Source organism: Echinops telfairi, unplaced genomic scaffold, assembly GCF_000313985.2.
Source record: "Echinops telfairi isolate 266 unplaced genomic scaffold, ASM31398v2 ScPeMD7_18;HRSCAF=68, whole genome shotgun sequence".
Lineage (NCBI taxonomy): Eukaryota > Metazoa > Chordata > Mammalia > Afrosoricida > Tenrecidae > Echinops > Echinops telfairi.
Genome location: NW_022103915.1, coordinates 73,200,849 through 73,226,157, shown reverse-complemented (window position 1 = coordinate 73,226,157; position 25,309 = coordinate 73,200,849). Strand labels below are relative to the sequence as shown.

The 25,309-nt window shown below is 43.2% G+C and overlaps 1 protein-coding gene across 1 annotated transcript in view; it reads left to right on the top strand.

The window, feature by feature from the left end:
• Window positions 1–25,309, top strand: part of NPAS3 (neuronal PAS domain protein 3) — a 984,386-nt gene that overhangs the window by 821,285 nt on the left and 137,792 nt on the right. The window contains exon 6 of the mRNA XM_045287648.1: window positions 22,582–22,756. Coding sequence (XP_045143583.1) covers window positions 22,582–22,756 — 175 coding nt within the window. The remainder of the gene's footprint in view (window positions 1–22,581; window positions 22,757–25,309) is intronic.

The following is a 25,309-nucleotide window of genomic DNA, read 5'->3' as shown; positions in this document are numbered from 1 at the left end:
GCAGAGATGCTCCTAATACATTTATTTGTATTTAATTTGCAAAGAATTTTTCTCGGTGACTAGTCAGAGAACCTATCGCTACCTTGGAGAGGGCTTCCCACAGTTCCTGGGAAAATTCCATTATCTTTTAATTCCATTTTCCAGGAATTTCTTTTGAAGCCCTCAAATATTAGTATGTATCCTCCTCTCCGTCTAACGGGTTTCCAGGATCCACTTCGCTCTCAGTGGGCATCTTTCCGGGTGGAAAGCATTGCTGTGGCATTCTCCTCTGCTCTCACCTGCGGAAGCAGCACCTTCTCACCCCAGAAACCAGCCTTTCCATATTACTCATGCCAGCCTTTTCTCACTAATTTTCTGATTATAATGAGGCAGTGGTGCACTAGTTAGCACAGGTGACCTTCTAATTGAAAGACTGTAAATTCAATCTCCATCGCTGGGCACTGACAGAAATTTAAATAAATACAGCCCCTAAAACCCTTGTGATGGGCCGGCTTAGTGACCAGAGGCCAGCAGAGCCCAACTCATCTGTCACCGGGGACGGCCAGCTCCTCGTGGGTGTTAACTACAAACGTCATTAGAAGCAGGTTACCCTCTCACAGCAAAGGGAAACAAGGGCCTTTCCCCTGGCTTTAATTCAAGTCCCCCACCTGACTCTTCTGTAGCATACGCCAACTAGCTTTTGTGTTTTCTTTACTGTCAAATGCTTCCTAAAATAGGGAGCTTTTCTCTAGAGGAAGCGCCGTTCTCAAACTGCACCTCACTTGACACAAAAGGCCTTATCTTCCAGGCCAACTCTAGCCGCTACCAGAAAAGAAGCTGCCAGGGCCATGTTGACATCATCCCTCTGTTTGCTATATTCACCTCCACTTTTCACCCCATGACCTTGGACACCATGCCAATTCAGGTTTCCAGAATGATCTGCCCTAAGGATCAAGATGCGGGTGGAAAAGTGTGTCACACTCAGTTTGAGGAGGGCGCTCATGCCACCGGAAGGCTGTCACCATTTGCACCAAGTAATTGAATACTTGCCCTTAATATATATCTGACCTTCTCTTTCAGCTTTACTGTTGTTCCCATGGATCCCTTTTGGAAACCGGGTACATATAATTTTTAAACGAAGGGGCTATTTGCAACTGTGCCGTTGTACCTGGACAACAACTTCCTGAACAATCAGGGTCCCATATTTCTGACAACGCCTAAGAGCCGATTATTGGGTTGTCGGCTGGTGCATCTTTATTCCTGAATATATCACACGAGCACAATGGAAATGTCCCAGTGCCTTCACAGGTTTGCATTCTGTACACTTGGTTGTTAGACAAATAGTGCAAGCTTTGCCGACTTCATTTTCATTCTTGGCAGCATGTTTTTATCATAAGGCAGATAGTCATTAATTTACAGAATCAACGCTGGGAACAGCTTTTGTGATCTCATATTAAATTTTCCCCTGAATCCGCCCCTTGGCAAAAATTACTCACATCGTTAAAAAATATTTAATTAGGCTGTAGTTTATACCCAGCTCACTGGGGAAATGTTGGAATTAATATGATTTGCATGAATTCTGTTTCTCTTTTTCTGTCAGAGATTAGTTTTGAATTCGGTTCAGAGGGTCGTTGACACTTCCAAGGACTCACAATCGTGAAGGTCATACAGGTAGCAACTCCTTCCCCTGGGTCGGCTCCATGAAAAGACAGCTCAAAATTGCTGTTAATTATGGGTTACCTGAAAGGCCACTTGCTGTTTTTATTTTTCCACAGATCCCCGAAACACTGCATGATTAGAAGTTTGAGGTAAACCATTTCATTCCCAATGTCAGCAGCCCAGTTATTGTTTTGAGATATGTGTGCCGAGCTGGGGGGAAGCAGAGTCATTCCTTGGGCGCGCTCTGATTTCTGTCGGTGGTTCACTGAGGAGAAGTGTCTTCTTTTTGGTCAGGGGACAGAAAGACACTGGAGAAAGGCAGTCTTGGAGGAGAGCCAGCCCCCAGCGAGTGAATGTCCTACCTAGTAATGCATCAGCTTGCTTAATTATCTCTCTCAAGATAAGATGCCCTGCTTAGCTATGGGTTACCTTGTTTATTCTTCCAAGGGTTAGGAGTAGGAAGATAGAAAGGGGGGGGAGAATCCTCAGGGAATCCACTGATCCTATGCCATTTTTGAAAAGGAAAAGTTAATGAAATACTTAATTAATAATCAAATCAATCAATTAATCTCAGTTACATAAGTGCTGAAATCTCATTTTTTCTCACAGCTTTATCAATAAAGGAAGTGGAATGGCTGCCCACTTCTCAGTATAATAGGAAAGTATTACAGACACAAAGGAAAAACTGAGACTGTATTCATTCTGCTACATTGGCCCAGAATTTGTCAGTCTGTAGCAAAGTCTTTGAATTTTAGACAAATTTCGATGCACTCTCCTGAACCATTAGGTAAACCTTTTCAATGGCACCAACTGCTCTACTGGTGAAAAAATAACGATTCATTTCTGTGGGTTGGTTTCGATTGAATCCCCAAACTTTCTTGCCCTTGCCACTCTAACCGAAGGCACGTTACTAAATAAGGAAGGGCATTTAAACTTCTCTTTAGAAATTACCTCTGCCTTTATTGTTGAGTTTGACTTTTGAGTTTAGAAAATAGAAACCGTCTGCTTTCAAATGTGTGCAGACCCCCCCCCTCCCCGTGCTGCTCACTAGCCAACTGTTGATGAATAAATATTTATATCGCCAATGATTTACATGGGCCTTCGATCAGCACTAGGGAGATGAGAGTCAGGTTGCCCTCACTGCTAGAAGCCATGGCCCAGTCACTCCCTGGAATGGATGCTGGTGTATCCATGGAAATGATGGCCATATTAGATACCAGTGCTAATGAAGATCACAGCATGTTCCAGATTATTCCAATGTGTTCCAAATTGGAAGGAATGTGAAAGTGAGGAAGGAGAGCTTTCTAATATCCATGTAGCTGGGCTGGCCATGACTGCCAGTGCTTTATCCACACAGCCATATTTAATCCCCTTGCAAGGTGGATGCAGTAACCTCCATGGTCCAGGTGAGGCAGGTAAAACTCAAGAGAGGCTGGGCAGATATATCCTTCTTGTAATTCATTCGCTTCCCTTCCTACATAAACATACTGAATCTCACCCAAGACCCCATTGCCATCCTGAGAATTCCAACTCAGTGTGGCTCCATAGGACAGAGTGGAAACATCCCATATTTTTACCAGGCTGTCTTCTTTATTGCAGCAGACCTAGAGGGAATGATAGCCCCCACACACACAATCCACATAGGTGGCAGTGAGTCACGAACGTGAGCCTGGCACCCAGAACTCCTGGCTGTCCACACAGAATGCTGTCCATGTTCACAGACCTGGGTTCCCCTCATGATCCTGAGATCTGCTAGGGCTAAGCAAACAAAAGCAGTATTTTTCTAAAAGTATACCTTTTCCTTTATACCTTTGTTTGATTCCTTTCTGTTCTCATCAGTGACACTTTTCCTAACCCCAGATAGATCCAAATATGCGTGTCCTCTCTAAAATCTTTGATACAACCGGTCAGTATTCACCTTTTAGCAGTTGGCTGAATAATGTACCGCATTATAGATATTCTCGGCCGAATACATGAAAACCGAATACATGACTAACAGCAAGTCAGAGAAAGCCAACAGGCCAGAGAGCTATGCTGAGATTAATAGAAATTGTACAAATGTCAGTAAAAGCAGGGGCATTCACTCAGGCTCCCCAAATAGTGCAGACTCCTCCGGAAGCCTTCTCCTCCCATGAAGACTGAGAGTCTCAGGAACTCACGGGGGCGTTTGCCCTATCCCATGTAGAGAGTCACTGGGAGTGGGCGTTGACGCCGTAGCGGTGAGTTTGGCTTGGGTGTGTGTTGTTGGTTGGTTTGCTGGTATCAGGAAGCTGGTGGCGGTAGCTTTGCCTTTGGCGTGTTCCGCAGCAGCCGCCTTTACAAAGCGCAGCGCTGCAAGGACTTCCCTACCGATCTGTCTTCATGCCTCCCCAAGGTCTACCTACTTCATCCATCAGTCTCAGAAAGCCACCACGTGGCTCCACATCACGCATCAAGTTTTCTCCCTCCTTGAAAACTACCTGCTATTCACCCTTGTCTCCTTCACTCGGAGGAGGCCAAAGGATGGGGCCAGCTCCTGGGAAGTCAGCCTGAGTGTATTCTCAGCTCGGTGATTCTGTCCCAACTGCATCCCTAGGGATCCCCCTCTCCCAGTCCTCCTGCTGGGCTCAGGAGGCGAGAACTCAGGGGAGCATTGACTTCCCACAGTGTCATCAGGACACCCTTCTTAGGACAAGATGGGCTCCAGGAGACCTGTGCTTCGACATACACGGAACCTTCAGATGGGCACTGTGGGGGATGTTCTAAATGCTTGACAAAAGAATGTGGTGTCTTATCAATCCTAGTGGATAAGGAACTCGGGGGAAAAATACATTTGAGTAATCATAGTCATATTTGTTGTTGTTGACACACAAAACCCCCACAACATTGTAGTGAGATCCACTCAAATTCATGGAATCCTCTTGTGTTACAATGTAGACCTGCTCCATGGTGTTTTCTTGACTGCCCCACCCACGGGTGCCTTGGAAGCAATCTGCTCCCGAAAGGTCACAGCCTCGCACACATGCGGTTGCCAGGAGTTGGGGTGGACATTGTGGCAGTGGATTGCCAGCTCTTTCTTGTGTGGCGCCAGTGCGGTTGCCAGGAGTTGGGGTGGACATTGTGGCAGTGGATCGCCAGCTCTTTCTTGTGTGGCGCCAGTGAGCAGTGGAGCTGCAATGCATTTATGCCACCCAGGGCCTCGTGGTTATTAGAGTTAGCAAATATTGTTAACTGCCTACTATGTGGCTAGCACATTACCCACGGAATTACCCACCACCATAGGATAAAGAGTCAAAGACCCACTTTGGAAAATGAGAAAATAGAGGTCCCCAAAGGCTACAGAACCTCTTCACCGTGCCCCAGTTAGAAATGGGCAAACTGGGGTTCTGCCTTTGGCCTTTCAACTCCAAAACCAAAATGCAGTCCTACCTCCGTTCAAAGTGCTATCTAGATTGTACGATTGTTATGGGTCCTCTAAATTCTGGATGGTAAGTCTGAATATGATGATAATAACCTAAGGGGCCGTAGAGGACAGAAGCAACTTACAGGAGAGCTTTCTGAGATCATCGGCTTAATCAAATCAAATATTTATTGAGCACCAGGCGAGGTGTCCTGGGAACTCTAAAGGTGAACAAGACATCATCCCAGACATCAAGAAGCCCAAATTCTAGAGAGAGCTTTAATACAAAATGTACGAATAGCCAAGTGGAAGCGTGGCCAGTTCCTTAAGTTCCTAGAACGTAACACTTCCCTGTCCTCTAACTGCGACATTTTTTAACACTGGAAAGCAAAGGAGCTCAAAATTGGAGAGCATTTTCCTCCAGTACATCCCAAATTGTTTTAAGAAAGAATCAGCGGAGATCTCCTCATTGATACCTCCCAGAACCCAGTTCTGAGGATGCCTGCCACGCTGTACTGGCCACTAATGACGAGACCAGTCTGGTCTGCAGATTTCTTTTCACACAAAATTGTCCAAATAGCACAACCATTAATTATGCATGTTGTATATATAATAGAGCTATATTGGGTATCTCATTTGGTGAATAACATCTCTCTTGTCCCAGGAAAAGATGTCAAATTGACTGCAGGAAGCGATAGAATGACCACTCTCCCAGCCAAATAGTGCATCTAACTCTTCATTTCCACTCTCCAAAGCCCCTACGAATCATAGGTATCCATTTTCTGAGATGCCAACCATCCCTCTTTACCCCGCGTGAGTGCCTGGGTTTCTTTCACCTTTGAAGTGTCTACTCTTAAATCAGTAAACATTATTTAAAAGGAGAGGCTCTTGTTTTGGGTACTTGGGGAGTTTTATGTGTGTGTTCTAATTAGTTACCTGTCATCACAGAACCAGTTGTGCTGAATTCTTACTCTGGGCAAGCCCTGGTGTTGCAGAAGAGAATGTACTTGATAGGGTTTTCAAGGTACAAAAGACAAAAAAGTTGTGACTTATCACCTATGCACTTTCTACAACCTTTAAGGGGATTTCCACCACCACCTTCTCAAATATTTCTATCAGCATTTGCTGAATCCACAGGTGGGGAACCAACAGATACAGAGGGATGTCAGTGATGATAGTTTTAATATTGGTCTTTTCCTTTTGCTATACTTTTCTTCTCAGCATCAGACTTTCATTCCACATGTCCCTTGAGGTATCAAGTAGTATGGCAAGAAGTCTTGGGCTGTGGTTCTCATACTCCTATAATATTAGTAATAACAGTTTTTCAAGCTAAACCTTGTATAAGACCCCAGCCATTGTAGGACCCTCTGGTTGGAAAGTCATAGTGTGTTGTTTCAGAGGTAGCCCAGGACTCTGTACCTTAGAATCAGTAGGCAGGCTCAGAGAGGATCTGAACATTCCTGGAATTAGTCTGCAATCATGAGAGGTCAGGGAAAGAGGCCACGCTTATCAACAGTCCCAAATGAAAATTCCCAACAGGATGCAGGTCAGCTTTCTGTTCAACAGGAGACCCATGTTACAGTGTATTCATGTGCATGTGTACATATTAGCAGGTTCTGAAAGAACAAGTAGGGTTGTTGAGGTTTTAAAGGCTAGGCCACACTTCCACTTCTCTGTCCCAGGAAATCAAGCTTGATGGTTTAAGTATCCCCACCACCACCACAACTGAGTCTATTTCAACTTGTAGCAACCTATAGGGCAAAGTTGAGCTGTTCCTCTGGGATTCAGAGGTTGCAAAGCAGACAATCATCCCACTCCTGCTGGGGCTGCTAGTGAGAGTCAAAGGCCAACCTTGAACCCACTCTGCCACTACAGCTCCTTGGTCCAAGCAACTTAAACCCATGGGTCGATTCGGACTCATAGCAGGACCTCTATGGCTATAATGATGAGTAGGGTCCAGACCAGCCCTGCATGTCAGAGTAGATTGCAGGATCCTTGTACCCAGGGACTGAAACACACAACCTTTCAGTTAGCTGAACATGAAACCATTTTCACCACCTGCGGACTCCAGTAGGGAAACCTGGCAGCATACTGGTTCCCAGTTAGGCTGCTACCCACAGGTCAGCCTTCCAAACCACCAGCTGCTCATAGGAGAAAGACTGGGCTTGCTACTCCTGTAAAGAGTAGCAGTCTTAGAAACTGCCAGTGGGAGTTCTACTCGGTCCTTCATGCCCGTTATGACTCAAAATCGGCTCAAGGACACGGAGTTTGAGAGATTCCAATAGAATAAGCAGGTAAGCACCATAGGCAAGTCATCATACTAATCTGGGGCTGCAAACCCTTCTGAATCAGCTCATTACACAGTAAAATTGTAACACCATTTTTCATGGTTTCTTTCAGCCAATGGTCCTATATAGAGACCTACTAGATATGACTTTTTTCCCCCAGGAAGACTACTGTCCTGTATGTAACATTATCATGAATATGGCATTCTATTGATCACTCCCTCTGAGACATATTTGTTTCGGACTCTGTGTTAGCTCCTTTGACTCTGGCAATGATGAGATGTGTTGTTGTTACGGTTGGATGCTCTGGGATCTGTTCGGAGTTACGGCGATCCTGTGTACAACAGAACAAAACACCACCTGGCCCCGCACCATCCACGCCGCTCTTCTGAGGATTGCGCCCCTGTTTGTCGACACTTTGTCATCCATCTCTGGTTGAGGATCTTCCTCTTTTTCGCTGTCCCTTTCCAGGAACTGGTCTCCTCCTGAAAATATGTCCAAAGTACATGCCCCAGAGTTTCACCATCCTTGCCTCTAGCGAGCATTTTGTAAGACAGTCCATAGTACTTTCAAAGTCACTGTGAGTGCCCATAACCCAAATGCACTGATTCTTCCTCCATCTTCCTGACTCAGGGTCCACCTTCCATTGCATATGAGCTAATTGAAAATGCCATGGCATGGGTCAGCTGCGCCTTCATCCTCAAAATGACATCCTTGCTGTTCCATACTTTAAAGACGTGTGTGGACAGATTTACCCAATGCAATCCATTGGTACCATTATTTACGCTGTAGTTGAGGAAACAGAAGATTAACTTCTCACAAGGGATAGTAGTTTCTATCCCAGACTATCTTATTCTAATATCTGCATCTATAATCAATACTCCCTCTCCCAGGCACACGTAGATGTAAATAATTTAAAAACCTCTAAGAACTTAGCTCCTTTTCCCCTCTAGCATTAGCCATAAAACTGGACCTGGTTATCCCAAACAGCTAATCAAATGTTGAATCTTCTCAGTCTGTCTATTCTGGGAGGCACCTTTCTAAATTGTTAAGCAGAAACTCATCGGTCTGAAATACAGGACTTCATTTCTAAATGATGCAATTAAAATGAGAAAAGGAGACTTAATAGTAATTGTGGACAGTCACCCAAAGCCATTAGATAAAATGGAACTGCTGGCTGTAAATTAAACTAATAAGTTACCAGAAAATGCACCTTTAACAATCTATTTCATCTAAGAAAGTGAAGGGGGAAAAAAGAGCATCCAAATCATAATGACTCATTAGTGACTTGAAAATTGAGTGTATCTGGCCCGGTTTGTTGTCTACTTATGTGAGGCTGTTGAGACAATATAGTAGATACTGAGAAAATCAAGAGGGTGGCTAATGGGAGAAACAAAAAGAATTCTCAGACTTAAAGGAGCCAAGTGGATTTTATTAAAAGACAAAGCCCTGAGCAGTTTGCGTGAGGACGAGGGAGCACAAGTTGGGTCACCTCCACGTGGTAGCAAAGACACAGCAAGCATCTGCACACGTACACGCGGTGACGGGCTTTCTGGCCAGAAGTCGAGGGGAGGGAACGAGAGATCAGGTGCTGATACAAATAAAGGTCAGGGGTGACAAATGGGGGAGTTAAGAAGATAGGGTTGTGTTTTTTCCACTCTTCATCAGGGCGAAAATGGGGATGTGTTTTCACAGTGTCCAGCACTCCGTCTGCCAGGCCCAAAGGCTCTTCATGAGTCTGTTCGCCAGCTCTTGTTTCTCATAAATCCCTCCTACACATTTAACCTCTTGCCTGTCTCCTCCCACGTCCTTTATGAATGGAGCAAGCTGAGCTACCAGTGAGGCTTAGCCAAAGTTACTCCTGAAATCCTGAGCCACCCTTGTCTTGTGTTTCTGTTCCCCTTGGAATGGGCGGCATGAAACTTAACATTTGCAAAAGGCTTTCACCAAGAGTAAATGTTTTGAATCAGATGAAAACACCAAGACTTTAAGAGTTATGCATTTATTCTGTCCTAAGGGATGCAGTCGTTCCATCTTGCTTCTGAAGGGCGAGGCCCAGCAGAGCTGTTCTAAGGAGTTCTCTGCAGTGGCAGCTGCGTGGATGGTGAATAGGGAAGCATGCTTATCTCAGAAGGTCCCGGAGTCTCCCTCAGCATGTGATCCCTCCTCCCTGACACATCGAAACGGGAGATCATCTAGGAGACCGTGTTAGTTGTCTGTTTTCGGGGCAGTGCATTTCCATACTCACGAAGGCAATCAATGTGAGCAAGCCCAGGTCTTCCAAGAGTCCTTAATTATACGTCTAAGAATGCATATGTATTCGCATGTAATACTTGTGTTTCTGCAGAGTCCCCCCCCACCCCCACCCTTTTCAGCTGACATGTGCTAAGACATTTTGAAAATGGTAAAATCAAGAGTGTAACAGGCAAATGCATAATGAGTTGTTAAATGCGATGGCAAAATAAAAAAAATAAGAAAAGAATTTAAAGCTTCAGTCAGCATGATCAGTAAAAGGAGAAGAAGAGAGAAAGAGAGAGAGAGAGAGAGAAAAGACAGCCAGCAAACTGTCTATCATGTGATGAAATTTGACAGTAGGGATTATGGCTTTGATGGACCAGAACAGCTAATAGAAGAAGCTGACATTTTTGAAACCCTGCTAATTAAGGGTTCCTTCCTTAATATTAAAATAAAGTCTTTGTCTGGGTTTTATGGTTGGAGAATCAGGTGTTTTCATTAATATATGCCAGTCAGTCTTAATAAGCTTGGAGGGCAAAGGAAGTTATTATTGAGTGACCTTCTACAAAATAAGCATGTTGCTAAGGGCTCTAACCCTGCCCCGTTCAGACTGATGAATCTCATTTCCAATGCAAAAGCTTCACAAGAAATCCAAGTATTCTCTGTGCAATCACAGAAAATAATCCTTGTGTCTCTTGTAATGTCCAGAATTGCCACTTACTACACTACTACTGTACAATGAATATTACAACACATATTATTTTTCTAGCACAATTGTCTACATTTCTGAATTGCCCAGAATAGAAAAACTTATTGTGAAGACACTTGTATTGAAAAGTCAGCTCATTTTAATACTTTTCAAATAGCCATCTACTCTGTTCATGAATTATAATGCTCAGAATACATCTGACAATACTGGCTCTGAAAAGGAGATATGTCTATATTATTACATATTCATTTTCAAATAGATTTCAGACAGATTTTAAACCATTCATTGAAATTCATTGAAATGATAAATTCACAGTTGGATTTTGATTGACTCTTAATCCAATTTTACTTTTGATAAGTTTTCAACCTTTCTCAACCAATGCATTTTTTGCTCTTCTGCTGCTACGTAAAGCAACATTGATGGGGTATGGTAAAACCTGAAAGTTTTGATAGCGGCGTGTAAAACTTGTCAAATGTATTGGTGAATTTAGTTAAAATCAGTTAAGTGCTGTATCGCAAGCAACCTGTGTGGCTCATTGCCAATGTGCCGCTGCTTCTCTTAGGAAGCCATGGTTCAGAATATGAAGCAAAACTTTGAAAGATGTTTTCAGTAACTCTAGCAGGCAGGTAAAGATGAGGATAGCAAAGTATTTGGTATCAGAAAAGTAGAACACGCTTTGAGGGGTTGTCGTTTCCTGTTCAGAAGACATGACCCAGCCCCTCCTCACCCGAGTTAGCAGACTTCCTGTTCTAGGAGAAGTTGGATGACATTAATATTGCCCAACTCATGGTCAGATTCAAAACAACAATTCCTTTAAAGTTTCTTTGGAGAAGTTAAAAGATAGATTAAAAGTTACAAGATGCACAAGCAAGAAACCAGGTACATAGACTTTGGGTTCACCATGTTCCGTGGGTGGGGTGCAGAACTCCCAAGTGAACTCAGTCGACGATTGATTGTCAGATTTAGAAACAAATGAGTTGAGAATCTTGGATTCCATGCTTAAATATGTGGAACAAGAAGTTAGTTCAAAGCGTGGCAATTACTTCCTCCTATATCTCCATGAGACCATTGTCTTTGAGTCTCCGGCTTGAAAAGAAAATACAAAATATGACATTTCCTATAAGGGGTTAATTGAAGCTGGTCTTCATGATTTTACAAGCGGGAGGGGAAAAGAATCCAAACATGAATGAACATTTAGTGCCAAAATCAATCACCAAGCGTAACTGCTTCCATCTTTTCATCAATGCCCCCTGGCCCTTCTGAGGCTGTCTTTGGTGTGGTGTCAGCATCGAAGTTGATGACTTGGGTGCACCACTTTGATGAGCACTGGTGTGGATGAGCCCAGAGGAGGCTGTGAATCCAAAGTACGGGCTATGACTGAAGAGCAGAAGACACCTGCAGAGTCTCAGGCCCTAATTGTGTATCTCTGGCGACTCTTGAAGCAATCGTTTGAGGAAAGGCCCAAGGATGTCTCAGAACCTGGAGAGCACTGCTCTGTAGAATTCGGATTGTTGCTAGGAGCCATCCAGTCACCTCCCCCTGCACAGCAGAATGAACACGGCCTGGTCCCGCACCATCTCACAAACCGTAGTTGGCCGGTCCCATTGGTGCAAACATTGTGCCAATCCATCCCATCAAGAGTCTGATTGATCTTCTCTCACCTAAGGGGGTTATGAACTCCTAGGGAGGTTACTTTTTCTTTTAGGGCCATAATCCCAAACTAGAGAACACAAATACTCAGTAAGTCTTTGGTTGGTTAAATCTAAATTTAGTCCTTTTATTGTGAAGACATTCCTCTATTTCTGTCCCGTTGTATTGTCTTACACGCCTAAGAACTGCAGTCTTGGAAACCCACAGGGCGGTTCCACCCTGTCCGGTAATAGGGTTGCTACGAGCCAGCCGGTATCGACGCAAGGGCAATGAGTTTGCTTTGGGATTTGGAAGTAGCATTGTCCACTAAAAATAAATTGTTAACCACATTTTGAAAGGTTAAAAAAAAAGACACGAAGCAAGTGGGGTGAATTTTAGTTATAAAATATAGCCTCAATATTAAAATACTAAGAAATTAATTTAATTGCATCCTTATAATCATGTAATAATTCCAATTGAAGCATAATCCAATTCAGACTATGTTTCTAGTAGTCGGTACCCTTGTGTGGGTTGTGACTATCATGTTGAACAGAAGAACTCTAGAACAGTGCTTCTCAACCTCTGGGGGTCGAACGACCCTTTCACTGGGGTCACCCAATTCATAACAGTAGCAAAATTACAGTGACGAAATAGCAATGAAAATCATCTTATGGTTGGGGGGTCCCCACCACATGAGGAACTGTATTAAAGGGCTGTGGCGTTAGGAAGGGTGAGAACCACTGGTCTAGAGGCTACTCCTGAATAAATTGTAGGGGTGCCTGAAGCCCCGGAAATAATATACCAAACTACGTGTGTTATTAAAGATTTTTTCTGGTGAGGCACAGCAATACTCCAAGAGATTTTCTCTCCTGCCACCACACTCTCCCATGTCTCCAAATAGCTTAAATACAGAATTGCTCATCGCCTCGGTGATGCTTCATTTCTTGTGACCCATTTTCTCGATGTGCAAGTTTTGTTTACATTCCTTATTCTACCAAGACTAACAGTCTGTTATTAAATAGTCGTGAATTTACTTATTCATTTAAAATAGCACCTAGAGAGGGCTCGGTGTATTGATGTATTCACAGAAAACCACCTCAAATACTACCACAGTCGGCAGTTACAACAGCCAAACTAAAAGAACAATACCATGGAGCTTTTTATCTTATGGAAAATTTGCTAGGAATGCAGTGCACCCTACTTTGGGGTACAAAGGGGACACCAAATCTCGAAGATAATTTAAGGAGGGAACATTTGTTAAGTCTTAACCAGGACAAAGACACATGATCTGGTTGAGGGGACCATTAGCATGCAGTTACAATGGCTTCCAAGGGTTTGCTAATATGCAGAGACTTCAATAGGAACACTGAGAAATAAAGGACAGTGTCATACAAGTATGGTTGGTGACAGATCAATACACAGCAGTTACAGAATCAGGAGTCAGTCCACAATTGAGACATGTGCATCATGTGAGACGAGCTTATGAAATTGGCCCAGGATATGACTCATGACTATGCAGCCCTAGTATGGCTGTATCCAACAAGGACACACTCAGGCAACCCCCTAAAGCAGACTCTTCATCCCTGGGCGGGTCAAGATGCTGGAGGGTAATCCACTTTCCAGTGCATTTTGCTTAAGGGCGAGATCATTCACATCCCTGGTTAATGGACAGAAGGAATTCAATGGGGACTATAGCAATGGATTTGCACAGCTATCAATGGCCTTCAAACTCAGTGCTCAGAAATTGTGCTGTCACACAACATTGGACCAGGGTGCTTCCCTTTCTTTCCATTTGGCCAAGCTGTACTTGACCAAATGAAAAGGGAAGTTGTACAGTGGTCAGTCAGCAAGGGATCATCACACAGAAATTGTTATCTCTTTCCCTCCTTAGGCGGTCACCAGCCCCCCAGTTAATTTCTTAATATAGGCAAATCACTCACTGTGGGATACTGGCCCCTACAATTGAACAGGTCCAAGGGCAGTTGTGTCATTGAGGGGTAACATTAAAGAGACATCAGACAATATAAGGCATGCAACTGCTCACCTCCTGAATGGTCATGCTCTCTGCAGCCAGGTCGGCACAGAGAGAGCGGAATATATTTCCAATCATGGCATAGATACACTTTCAAGGACATGCAAGCCCCCTGATTACATCATCATGGGAAGGGGTTGTACGATTGGCATACATCAATTGGAGGGGGACAAGCTAGGGGTGTACACGCAACCAGAAGGGGCAGCACTAAGAGTTTACCTTTGACAACATGGGTGGACCCTCGATTCAAGATGGCAGCCTAACCTTGGTCCTCCTTGAGTTAGCTTGACCTTGTCTCTGGGCTGGCCTACAGGAAACAATCCACTATCTTTATCGGAAGGGAGTGGGCCTTACTTAGGGTAGGACAGACTAAAGGGTCGGGCTGCTCTAGGTGGCTGATATCCCTCATGGAGATGACCTCTGAGTATACAGTCATTTAATATGTGTTGCATGCAGCGGCTAGGTTTGGCATATATTTGAGGGACAACCTGTGGAAAAACCCTTTGCATCCCATACAACTCACTTTGTAGAATGGCTAAAATACATTAATACAAGACCGTGCACTGTGACATGGCAGAAGGGAGACAGTCATTTCAAATATATCAGCTACGGCATTGGGAGCTGTGCTATGAAAACATGGTGTCCATTGACCAAAATTCTCTTTGGGTCTTGCTTTTTCTTAACTATGAAGTATGCTTGAAGTGTAGAGCCAAACTATCTGTTTCTCTCAACTGCATCACGCAACCACTGGGACTTAGCTCACAGGAGTTGATGGTTGCCCATCAGAGAGTAGCCTCTTTAAAAAATTATAAGAAGAGAAATTATTTGTGTATATTTATGATCCTTGAGTATTCTATACATTATTATTACTTATGTTCATTAAGCATATCTAAACTCTTAGTTATACAAATGACATTGCTTTACTGTGACTGGAATAAAATAAAGCCATCCTGTTGGTTTTCCAAAAACACATGAATCAACTATAACATGATTTTTATTCTTGTCTTTCTTTACAATTGAAGGGCTAATCAGAATTAGGGAAAGATTTAAATCGTGATCTTAACTTACAAGCCTTTCTCTGGTTACTTGACCAAAAGGAGAAAGACAAAATTCAATGACTAACAAAAACAATTAAACAGCAATTGAGATATATTGATACTAAAGTCTGACTATGCATAACATGCATCACCATGTGTATCCAGATTTAAATGACAAATACTGAACCATGTAAAATTTGAGGATAATGGATTAACTATGCCAATATCAAGTATTTCATGTTGATTGGTCTCTCCTTACCACCAAGGTAATGTTGAAAGCAACATCTTACTGGTCACTTGATCTTCAGAGAAGGGAGGCTGACTTCAATTCCTTTGAAGACAGTTAATTCACTTTTCTACTCTGAGGGACCCTCCAACTGCATCCTTTCTTCCTTTCCAACCCAGTAATAAATCCTCAAAAGTTGCCCTTCCTGCCCTACTTTTAAACATCAGAACTGTGGAAACATGTAAAACGAGGTTGTAATGTATCTGGGTTTGCCACTTTTACAAATCCCTGAGGTAACCTTCCCTCTGTGTTACAGGATTAAGTTTTTAACGGGAAAGGATATTAACATAGGAAAAGCATTCTCAAAGTCAGTGCGTTGGTAGAGGAACACCGGAACCAAGGTTACCAAAAATAAGTAAATAAATAAAGCTTATAATGAGTTTGTTTACAAGCGAGGTCTCTTGAATCTGTTTTACACACAGGCTGTGTCTTGGAGTACCTACACTGGATAGGTGATATTTAGCGTCAGCCTGCAGCTCTGGAATGTCAGTCTAACATCTGGGACATTTAGCAGTCCGTGTGGATCCTTGTTTGATCACTTCCACTAGTTACTCATAACGACAGGTGTGACTCTGTGTCTGCCCTTAGTACTTTATTTCCTCTTCCCATCCTCGTCTTCCGTAGGCTGCCTCTTCTTCTCTCCTAACTAGGAAAGCCCCTGGAATTTTTTCCTGGCCCTTCCTAATCAAAGTTCAGGACCAGGTGTCCAGTACTCTCTTTGGGTGCTGTCATTGGTAAATCCCCACGCCAGGCACTCCAGGTGTTATAGAAAAGTATGTAAAAAGGCAAAGAGTAAAAAGCATGTTGCCTTACTGATTCCCACAGGGGTAGAAATGTTTATTTCACAGGAAAAAAAATAAACACATAATGTGATATCTGTTAGCTCAGATTCTTCCGAGGGAAGGCTGTGTTAACATATCTGTGAGAGGGGAGTAGTTCGTTTACTCATTCGATGACATTGAAAGGGTTTTTCATTCTACCTCATCGTTCTGATACAGAACCTTTCTTTCTTCTTGTTCTACTAATTTATACACACATTTCTGTAACAGGCCCAATGCTTTTATGCGTTTTTTTCTTCAGATAAGTCAGCAAATACATAGAAAGAGACAGAGCAGTAAAGAACATCAACTTTCTGTCAAAACACTTCATAAATATTCAGCAGAGTTCTGCAATATGTAGAAGTTAGAAAGATGGCATTAAGATACTAGTAAATCCAGAGAAAACCTATGCTAATCAAGCTATCACATCTTATTATATTTTATTCTTTTATCATGATATTATCCTTCAATAATATAAATGTGACATCCCCCACCCCCACCTCACATACCCCTCAAAAAAAAAAACACAAATCCTAACCTGCCAGAGTGAGAGAGAATTTCTCTCTTACCTGGGTCAGAATGGTGTTGGCTGTTCAAGTCTCGATGGTAGCTCTAACCTGTGAGTTACATTTCCAAACTTCTTTCCCCTAACATAATTCTCCCTCAAGCATGGCCTGTGGCCCGAATACTGTTGACACCGACACCGGGGGACGCTGACTCCTGTGAAGGAGCTGGAGAAAAGCACTTCCATCTTTCGAGTAATCTCAATACACTCAAGGAACTAAAAAAAAAACCAACTTAAAAAACGTTATTAAAATTTGGATGATCCCTTTTATTTTTAAAGCGAGAAAAATCTTTAAAATTGGCTGTGTGATCTCAGTTCATAAACATAGGTTCTTAAGTTGTTCCCATACGGAGAGAATACAACATCACTGCCCGTTTCCTGATTTGTGCCAAAGCCTTTCAATCAAAGGAGGGCGAATTCAATGAGTTTTACTGTTAGTACATCACTGTAGTTAAAAAGTATTGCTCACGCCAGGGGGCCAAGCAAAGGCTATTGACATGCTTGTTTGATGTTTGAAAAGACAAATTAGTCCCCTATCCTATCTACCAGCAGGGTACAATGACCCGACATGGAAAAGTCAGCTCAAACCACTGTATAATATATTTACTCCCCCCCCAAGAAACTTCAGAGTTAGCAAATCAACTGTGTCTAGTGTGCAAATTACATGCAAGCTAACAGAATGTGAAATAAAGTTGAGGGTGACTGTGTGATTGTTTGTTGTTTTTTTTTCAGCTTGACTAGTAGGACAGTACTAATGGAACAGGCCTTGGGAAATGTAGGGGAGTGTTGGATGGGGGGATAGCAGGGAGAAATGAGTTTAAGCCAAAGAGTGGTTCTGGGTATAGGCTTTGCCCCACCGTCTGCCAGCTTGGAAGCCTTCTCAGCTGGGCTTCCGTGGTTTCCCTTTCCGGTTAGTCAGGTTGGAAGCCGTCTTGCTTAATCTTTCAGGTCCACAGGTCTGTTTCTTGAGTTCCGAATCAGAATGTGGGTTTTTCCCACTCTGGGTTTTTCTCACCAGCATTCCTTTTGCAAAAGAGAGGAGAGTCTCACATCTGCCTTAGGATGCAATTTTCACAATCAGATCACATTATTAGGTAAAAATCTATACCTTTCCATTATGTGGATCATAATTAGGGATTAAAGATAGAGAAATTTCATTTTTTTAAAATTGATCAGTGGTTCTAAGTTTGGGTTGTTGATTTGAAAGAAAAGCAATTTTGATAGAACTATGTTGCAATTCCAAAGGAGCCCTGGCGACACAGCGGGGGAGTGATTGGCATTCACTCACTAGCTGCTCTGCAGAAGAGTAAGACGGTAGTCTGTCTCCATCAAGATGACAGCTCTGGGAAAACTAGGGGACAAACCTACTCCGTCCTACAGGGTCATGATGAGTTGGAATCCAGTTGGTTTCCATGGACTTGTTTTGGCTTTTTATGTTGTGCTGTAATTTAGGTGATAAGGATTAGAAGTGTAAAAGATTGGGAAATCACCTATTCAGAAACTTGGGGACAATTGTCTTAAAAGAATTCTAAGAATTCTGTCCTTTTGCTGTATGTATACATATGGTTCACAATTAATTAGATTGACTCAAAAACAGCCCTTTTTTTTAATGTATGGTTGTATGCACGCATCTAAACTATTCTGTGAAGCTGGCTCCTATAAAGACATATTGCTTTCAGGCTTACAAACTGTATAAGTGGACATTAGTGCCAACAAAGTTAATGCATGACCTGTCAGTAACAGGTGAAGTCAAGTAGGGTCTATGGAGGAAGGCCTAGAATTAAGTGCATATGGAAAGAACTTACTGAGAATAGACCTAACACAATGTTACAGTATTCATTATCCAGAATGAATCATGCTGTAATAATACTAACAATATTAGAAAAGAATCGAGCATAAATTTATTTTTTCAAGTCTAAATATCTTTATTCATTCATTCAACAAAGAGTTAATATGCACCTGCTATGTATAAGACAGTAGTTCTCATTCTCAGTGGGCATCTGTTTGGAAGAGTTGATAATGGGATTGAAAGTATCTACTGAACTCGGGCAATACTGCATTGCGCTCGATTTAGTTGTCTTACTCGAAGCTAACATGGAGTAATGTCTACTTGTCAAGTAAAATATTCCCAGTCTTGGCTTCTATAATCTATGCTAAAGCACAGAATATTTTGGCAGAAAATAGGAATTCTAGTGGCTGGTTTACCTAGTCAGGCTTTAGAAAATGGGTCAGTCTGCCGGTTTTCTCACTCAACCTTTGTCTGAGAGTTAGCCACTTGGGCTGACAGCCCTGGTAAGCTTCAACAGCATTGTCACTGCTAAGAACCCTGGACTTTGTTCCTATTAAATAAAAGAGTAGATAGTAGGGTTTAAGAGCTCTTCCATACGGAAGCAGGCTTCACAAAGTTCATGGACAATGCCATATGTTTGATTCCACCCTCTCCCAGATGGTCGCACTTTCATCTAGCCACACATCCATTTTTCTCCAGTACACCTGCTTTTGTGTCTTCTTTTTGCCCAAGAGTCCAAAAGAAAAGTATCCTTAGGCCGGAGAATTAGAAAATTGCCTATTCTGAAAGTTGGCTCATATTCTCTCAAAGAAATCCTATAAGCCTGCCCATTTCCATTCTGTATACACATGGAATCACCCAGAGTTGACACCCTCATAGGTTCACTGTTCTCACCAAAGTGAAATTAAAGCAGTGGGTCTCAACCAACTTATTGCTGTGACCCTTTCATACAGTTCATGTTGTGATAACCCCCAATCGTAAAATTATTTTCATTGCTACTTCACAGCTCTAATTTTGTTACTGTTATGAATTGGGAGACCCCTGTGAAAGGGTTGCTCGACCCCCGAGAACCGCTGAATTAAAGGAAAGGGGAATCAGCTCAGACTCTCTGGCTAGATGATCTTGAATATAGTAAATCTTTGGACTGGTTTCTTCCATTTACCCTTTTCAATATTCAGTTTCTTTTTCCATAAAATGGAAATGATCGTGTCATCCTTGAAGATTAATCTAGAAAGACCTAGCACATACGGAGGTATATGCTAATATCATTGTTGAGGCTCAAAGCATGCATCAGCCTTGCTGATTTTATCAGGGTCCCACTGTGACCGAACAAGCCCTAAGTACCCTTTTCTAAAGTTACGCAGGATGCACAGTCCTGCGTACCATCCCTTCTTACCCACCAAGGACCAGCCATGCCAGCAGGTGTCTCCTTCTCACAGGATGATTTTCTTGTGTCTGATCTCATTTGATTTTCCAAAGTTGAATTGGTTAAACTCTGGGTACTTTCATCGCTGCTCTCAGAATCACTTGACCTTTCCACTGGAGTTACACTTTGGGAGGGCCATCAACTTAGACCACAGCGTGAGTGCTCTCTCCCCAGAGCCATGCCCAGCAGCCACTTTCAGAGTAGGAAACAGAAATCCAGGAAGGTTACATGACTTGTCCAAGAGGAACAGCTCTCTGTCTCAAACGCTGGTTAAAACAAACAAACACACTCACTGCCATCAATCGGTGCCAACTCATAGCGACCCTGTCGTTGAACTGCCCCTGTGAGTTTCTGAGTCAGTTAGCTCATAATAGGAGTTAGAAACCTCATCTTTCTCTTCAAACTCAGGTTATGTTTGCCAATAATTTACACTGTCTTCTAACTGCATGCTGAGATAGCATCAAGTTCACCATGCCAGCATTTCCATTTGCTATTAGGCTTTGAGTTTTCTCAGTAAAAAGATCCCAAGCCATGGCATAGAAAACCCTCACCAAGCCACAGTGTGCTAGGGCACCTTGTGACTCAGTCTAGGCCCAGATGTATGGGACTTGAGATATTACTGTATAGAAAGGAATTGCATAATTTTCACTGAAAATGAGCCATTGTCACCTTGCTATTAAATTACACCCTCCTACTGTATGTATTGTATGTATTACCCCTGTAAGACCCAACTACTGACATTATGATTTTACAATAACTATTTCCTCTGAGTGAATCAGGTTGTGGAGCTGGTAGTCCTCTCTCTCTGTGACACTGGCCTGCATGAATCTCAGCTCTGTTGTGTCTCCCACCGTGTGGCTTGTGCCCCAAAGGCCCGTTGCAGTATTGAAGCAGAGTAAAAAGTTAAGAACATTTTATGACAGTGCTACAATTGGACTCTATGCAAAATGAGAATGATTTCCTCCTTTCCACTAATCCCCAAACAAAATAACCATCAAGAAATATTAAAGCACACATTCTATTAGTTTCATTTAATTTCTTAATTGCTCATAGTCAGTTTACCCACTTATTGCTGTGTGAAATGCTTAGAGGCAAGGCGCATATTAAAGGGATTATTTACATGTAATCCCTCCCTCCCAGAGGAAAGGAACTGATCACTTATGAATCCTGATTTGTGCTCTGAAACAATACCAAATGGAGGAAATAGTCATTGTAAAATGATATAGCCAGTAGTTGGGTAATACAGTAGGAAGTGTAATTTAATAGCAGAGAGAAAGTGGCTCATTTTCAGTCAAAGGTAGGCAAACCCTTTGCAGGAAGAGCTATTAACCAAACCGAATTTAGCCTCCCATTTTTCTGGCTATACCTTTGCTAATTGATAGATGTTGAAGATGTGTAGCCTGTTAAGATTTTAATTAAATGGAGTCTGGGAGTAGATGTGATAATTTTACCGGGACTTGGAGTTCTGGGGATAATAATTGCTCTGGGTATTATATGCTCTGTGACAGACAATTCACCCACAGCCAGAAAGCCTCCCTGACAGCAACATGTATGGACATTCAAGGGCTGGGAAATGACACTGCAAAGGGACATGAGGTAGGAGGGAGCTGTAGGTAAACATTCACCAAGAAACCTGTGAAAACAGGGAGCACTGGTCGTTCTGTGGCACGTCTTAGCTGGCCTCCGACCATTAAACTCCTAAAAACTGGGAAACCTCACAAAGAGCTGTTCCTTGTCCTGTTGCTGACACATCGCTCCCTGTCGTAGTACCTGTGACCCCGGTGCATTACTGTGGGAGCTTTATTGCTAGTCTTGAAAAGAGATACGAGTTATAGCATCATGAGACTATAGAGGTAAGGCCTGTCCTTACCAGCAACTTCTGCCCCCTCAGACAGGGCCATGTGCCTGACGGCTTAGACGTGAGACACGGCTCCATTTCAGACTTGAGATTCCTTCTCTACCTTGAGTCAGCCTAATATAAGAAGTACACAAACTAAGGGGGGGGGGCACCTTAAAGGAGCCCTTAAGGAAAGTTGTGTCATCTACCTTATTAGATTAAAGGCAAAACACACTGTTACCAGCAGGAAAAAAACAAAACAAACTGGCTGCTTCAGACCCCAGTGACCTTTCGTTTACTCTCTTTGGCCTGGCAAATTCTCCAAATGATTACAGAGCTAATGAGAAATATTAAATGAAAACATCATGTCTTTCCATATACTCCTAAGCAGCACTTCAGACATTTAAATTTACATAGAAATAAGCTGATACGTATAAAAATGCATCTTGCAAATCTGTGTATTTAAAGAAATGACTCGTGTGCTATCTCAGGCTGTTTCTATACAAAGCCCAGAGCTCTCAGTAAGACAACTGCAGCATTCAGTCAATCATCCGGCTGACAGCGAACATGCAGGCATTTGATGATGCATGGATAAACCAGCGGCATGCGAGGCGGACTGGTCCACACGCACACAATGTTTTGGCTTTATGCAAACAACCATGGATGAGAAAAACGGGCTCAACAAATGCTAAATAAATACATGTTGGGGGAAAATTCTTTCAAGGTCAAGAATCCTTAAGTATTTGAGGAGGAGCACTTAGAGCCAGGACACTGTTCCTGGAGCTAGTGTATCTAAATATCACATATTTCTATATTTCACTGGAGGGGAGAATCGGAACCACCCGGGTGCTGAATTTTAAAGCTGAAGAATGCCTGTGACACCTCTTTTTCCCCCTTCCCCCATCCCCTCCTCCAGGTGGAGCTGACGGGAAGTAGTGTCTTTGACTATGTCCACCCTGGGGACCACGTGGAGATGGCAGAGCAGCTGGGCATGAAGCTTCCGCCCGGGCGGGGCCTCCTCTCGCAGGGCACCACTGAGGATGGAGCCAGCTCGGCATCTTCCTCCTCCCAGTCGGAGACCCCGGAGCCAGGTGGGAATTGCCGCCCCCGTGTGTGGGTCGGCCAGCAGGACCTTTGCCAAGAGATAGTGCTCCGATTGCCGGTGCGGAGAGATGATAAATAGGACCAGCGGTGTTTAACAATTCCATGCAATGCTCGGTCCCTTGCAGTAATTAAATAAGGAAGAGATTTGAAAATAAAGAGACATTTTAATAAGGATAATCCAGAGATCTAATTTTAGTTGAACAGTATGGAGAGAAAGTATTGGTGCTTTTTAGTTTCCCTTGCAAATTACTGGAGGGACACGGTTCCGGTTTGGAACGTCCTCTTGCTTTTCCTGTCACCGGGCTAACTGTCATGCAGGTATTTATTATTCAGCCAAACTTATGGCCGGGGCCTCTTTGAATAGTAGCTTATAGGGAATTAAAACTATTGGGGACTTGCTGCAATCTTGGCTCTTCCCCCACCCCCCCTTCTTTTAAGCATCAGAAGGTACTTGAAAGATGTGAACAGATAAATTAAGGCTAAAAAGAAAACAGAAATGGCTACATTTTAAACTGCCTCTCCACCCTCAGTATTTAATTAGATCAATTGTATAGAGGAATGAACAGAGGTGATATTCCTCATTGGGATTCCTTCCAGGACTCGTAGAGACTTTGCATTCAGAATGTTCCCATTTTCATTGTGTTGTACTGATGATAATTTAAGTATTAGGGGAAAATCCATTTATAAATTAAACAAAATGACTTGATATCCATCAGTCCCCTAGTTCATCAAGCTGTTCAAACACGGGGGAGATTGGCTGGTCGGCCTGGGTCTTCCGAGAGCGCTGGTAATTAGATCTGCGAAGGATTTATTCTTTGCTGATTGGGGCTTTAAATTAATTGAAGTTCCACATTTGTGGTTTTGTCCTTTTTGTACTTTTTTAGAGGAGATATTTCATATTCTTGTGTGGTGGAGTGCTTGGCCAAGCAGCAGTGGTTTAAATGTTAATTTTTCTCATGAGAAGTTTAAGATTTTTAATGAATCGAGGCCCGATTTGAAGTGCAAAGTTATATTTGCTAACTTGGGAAATTATTTTTGCGCTCTTTCAAGATGTTTGTACCTTTCTTGATCTGTTATTTTAAAGCAGATTCGTAACACCTATATGAAAAATGTCGGTGGTGGTGGGGTGCTATATTAAGGTCAATATTAAAATCTCTCCACATGCTTCCAGAAAAACACAATTTAGTCCGCTTAGAAATAATCATAGTATGTTTGGTCACAGAGAAGTAAAAAAAAAAAAGTTCTGATTTTCACCTTGTAGAAAGTTTTCAGTCTCTGAGACCCTGCCCTGTAGCTGTATCCCTCCGCTTTTGGGAAGCGCCCTCCTCCAATGATGCAAGAGAACACCGAATTTTTACCGGTTAAAAAGGAAAATAACTGTGCTTACAGGGTTGGGGTTGAAGCTGGGAGGGGTAGTCATATAGTCGTATACCATAGATGAGTGCCTTCGCTGACTAGATACATCCAAACAGAACTGGAATTGATTCAGACTCCCGGTGTTCCGCGGGGTTTTGAATGGCTGCTTTCTAAGTCTGCCTTTCTTCCAGGGAAGATTCCCTGTGAATTCAGAGTTCTAACCCCTTCGTGAGCAGCCAAGTGCGTTCATTGCCTACACTGCCAGGGACTCCTTTTCGTCATTTGAGTGTTCCCATTGAGAGAGGCCAAGTGAGACGGCTTTCTCTGTGTCCTTCGACATTGGGCGACACGGTTGACTGTGACTCTCAAACGCTGAACGGAGGCCAGAGGAAAACGGACTTTGGTCTTTGCATGAAATGGAGGAGGCTTGTCCCTCTCCTTTGCTCTCCAGCCCAGTGTAACGATCCCTGAAGAGCAAGGCCGCCTGGTCTCTGCTTGATCCTGCCCCAGGCGGGCAGCTCACTGAAGCGCAGGGCTGCCCGTAGGAGGTTCTGATAGAAACATAGTCCTGCTATGGACCCAGATTTGAATATGCTGCCACTTTCTCCCTCTGCAGCAAGGTCTGCCTTCTGGGACCATTTTGCAAATTTCCTTCCTCCTCTCTGTGACAGCCTCTCCGATGGGTGATGCAGCAAATGGCTCATGCCTCTTCCCAGGTCCTTCTCTTTCCCAAATCTAACAGCCCTACTTCCACAACCATTGCTCACGGATGTATTTCGGAGACCCTACTCACTGCCCTGTGGCCGCGCTTCCGTTCCTCAGCAGCCCTCCCACATAGGGTGAAGGAAACAGTACCGTGCTCCAGGTACATTCTGATTAGCATAAACAGGGACTGTCGCCTTTCTCCCGGCTGCTGATTCCGGTTCATAATAACTCCATCGTACACAGTAGAACTTCCCCTGTGGGTTTCTGAGACCGTGGATTTTTCCTGGCTTAGAAAGCGTCATTTTTCTGGAGTCGTTTTGAACTGCTGCCCATGTCTAACCCCCTTCCCCACCAGGGCTCCTCCAGAGTCCACTCACACTTCCGTTAATACAGCCCAAGGCCGAATTGGGCCCTGTCAGCAGTCAGTCCCTCCGGTCAGTTCCTGTTGAGAGGGACTTTGCTAAAAAAAAGAAAAAAAA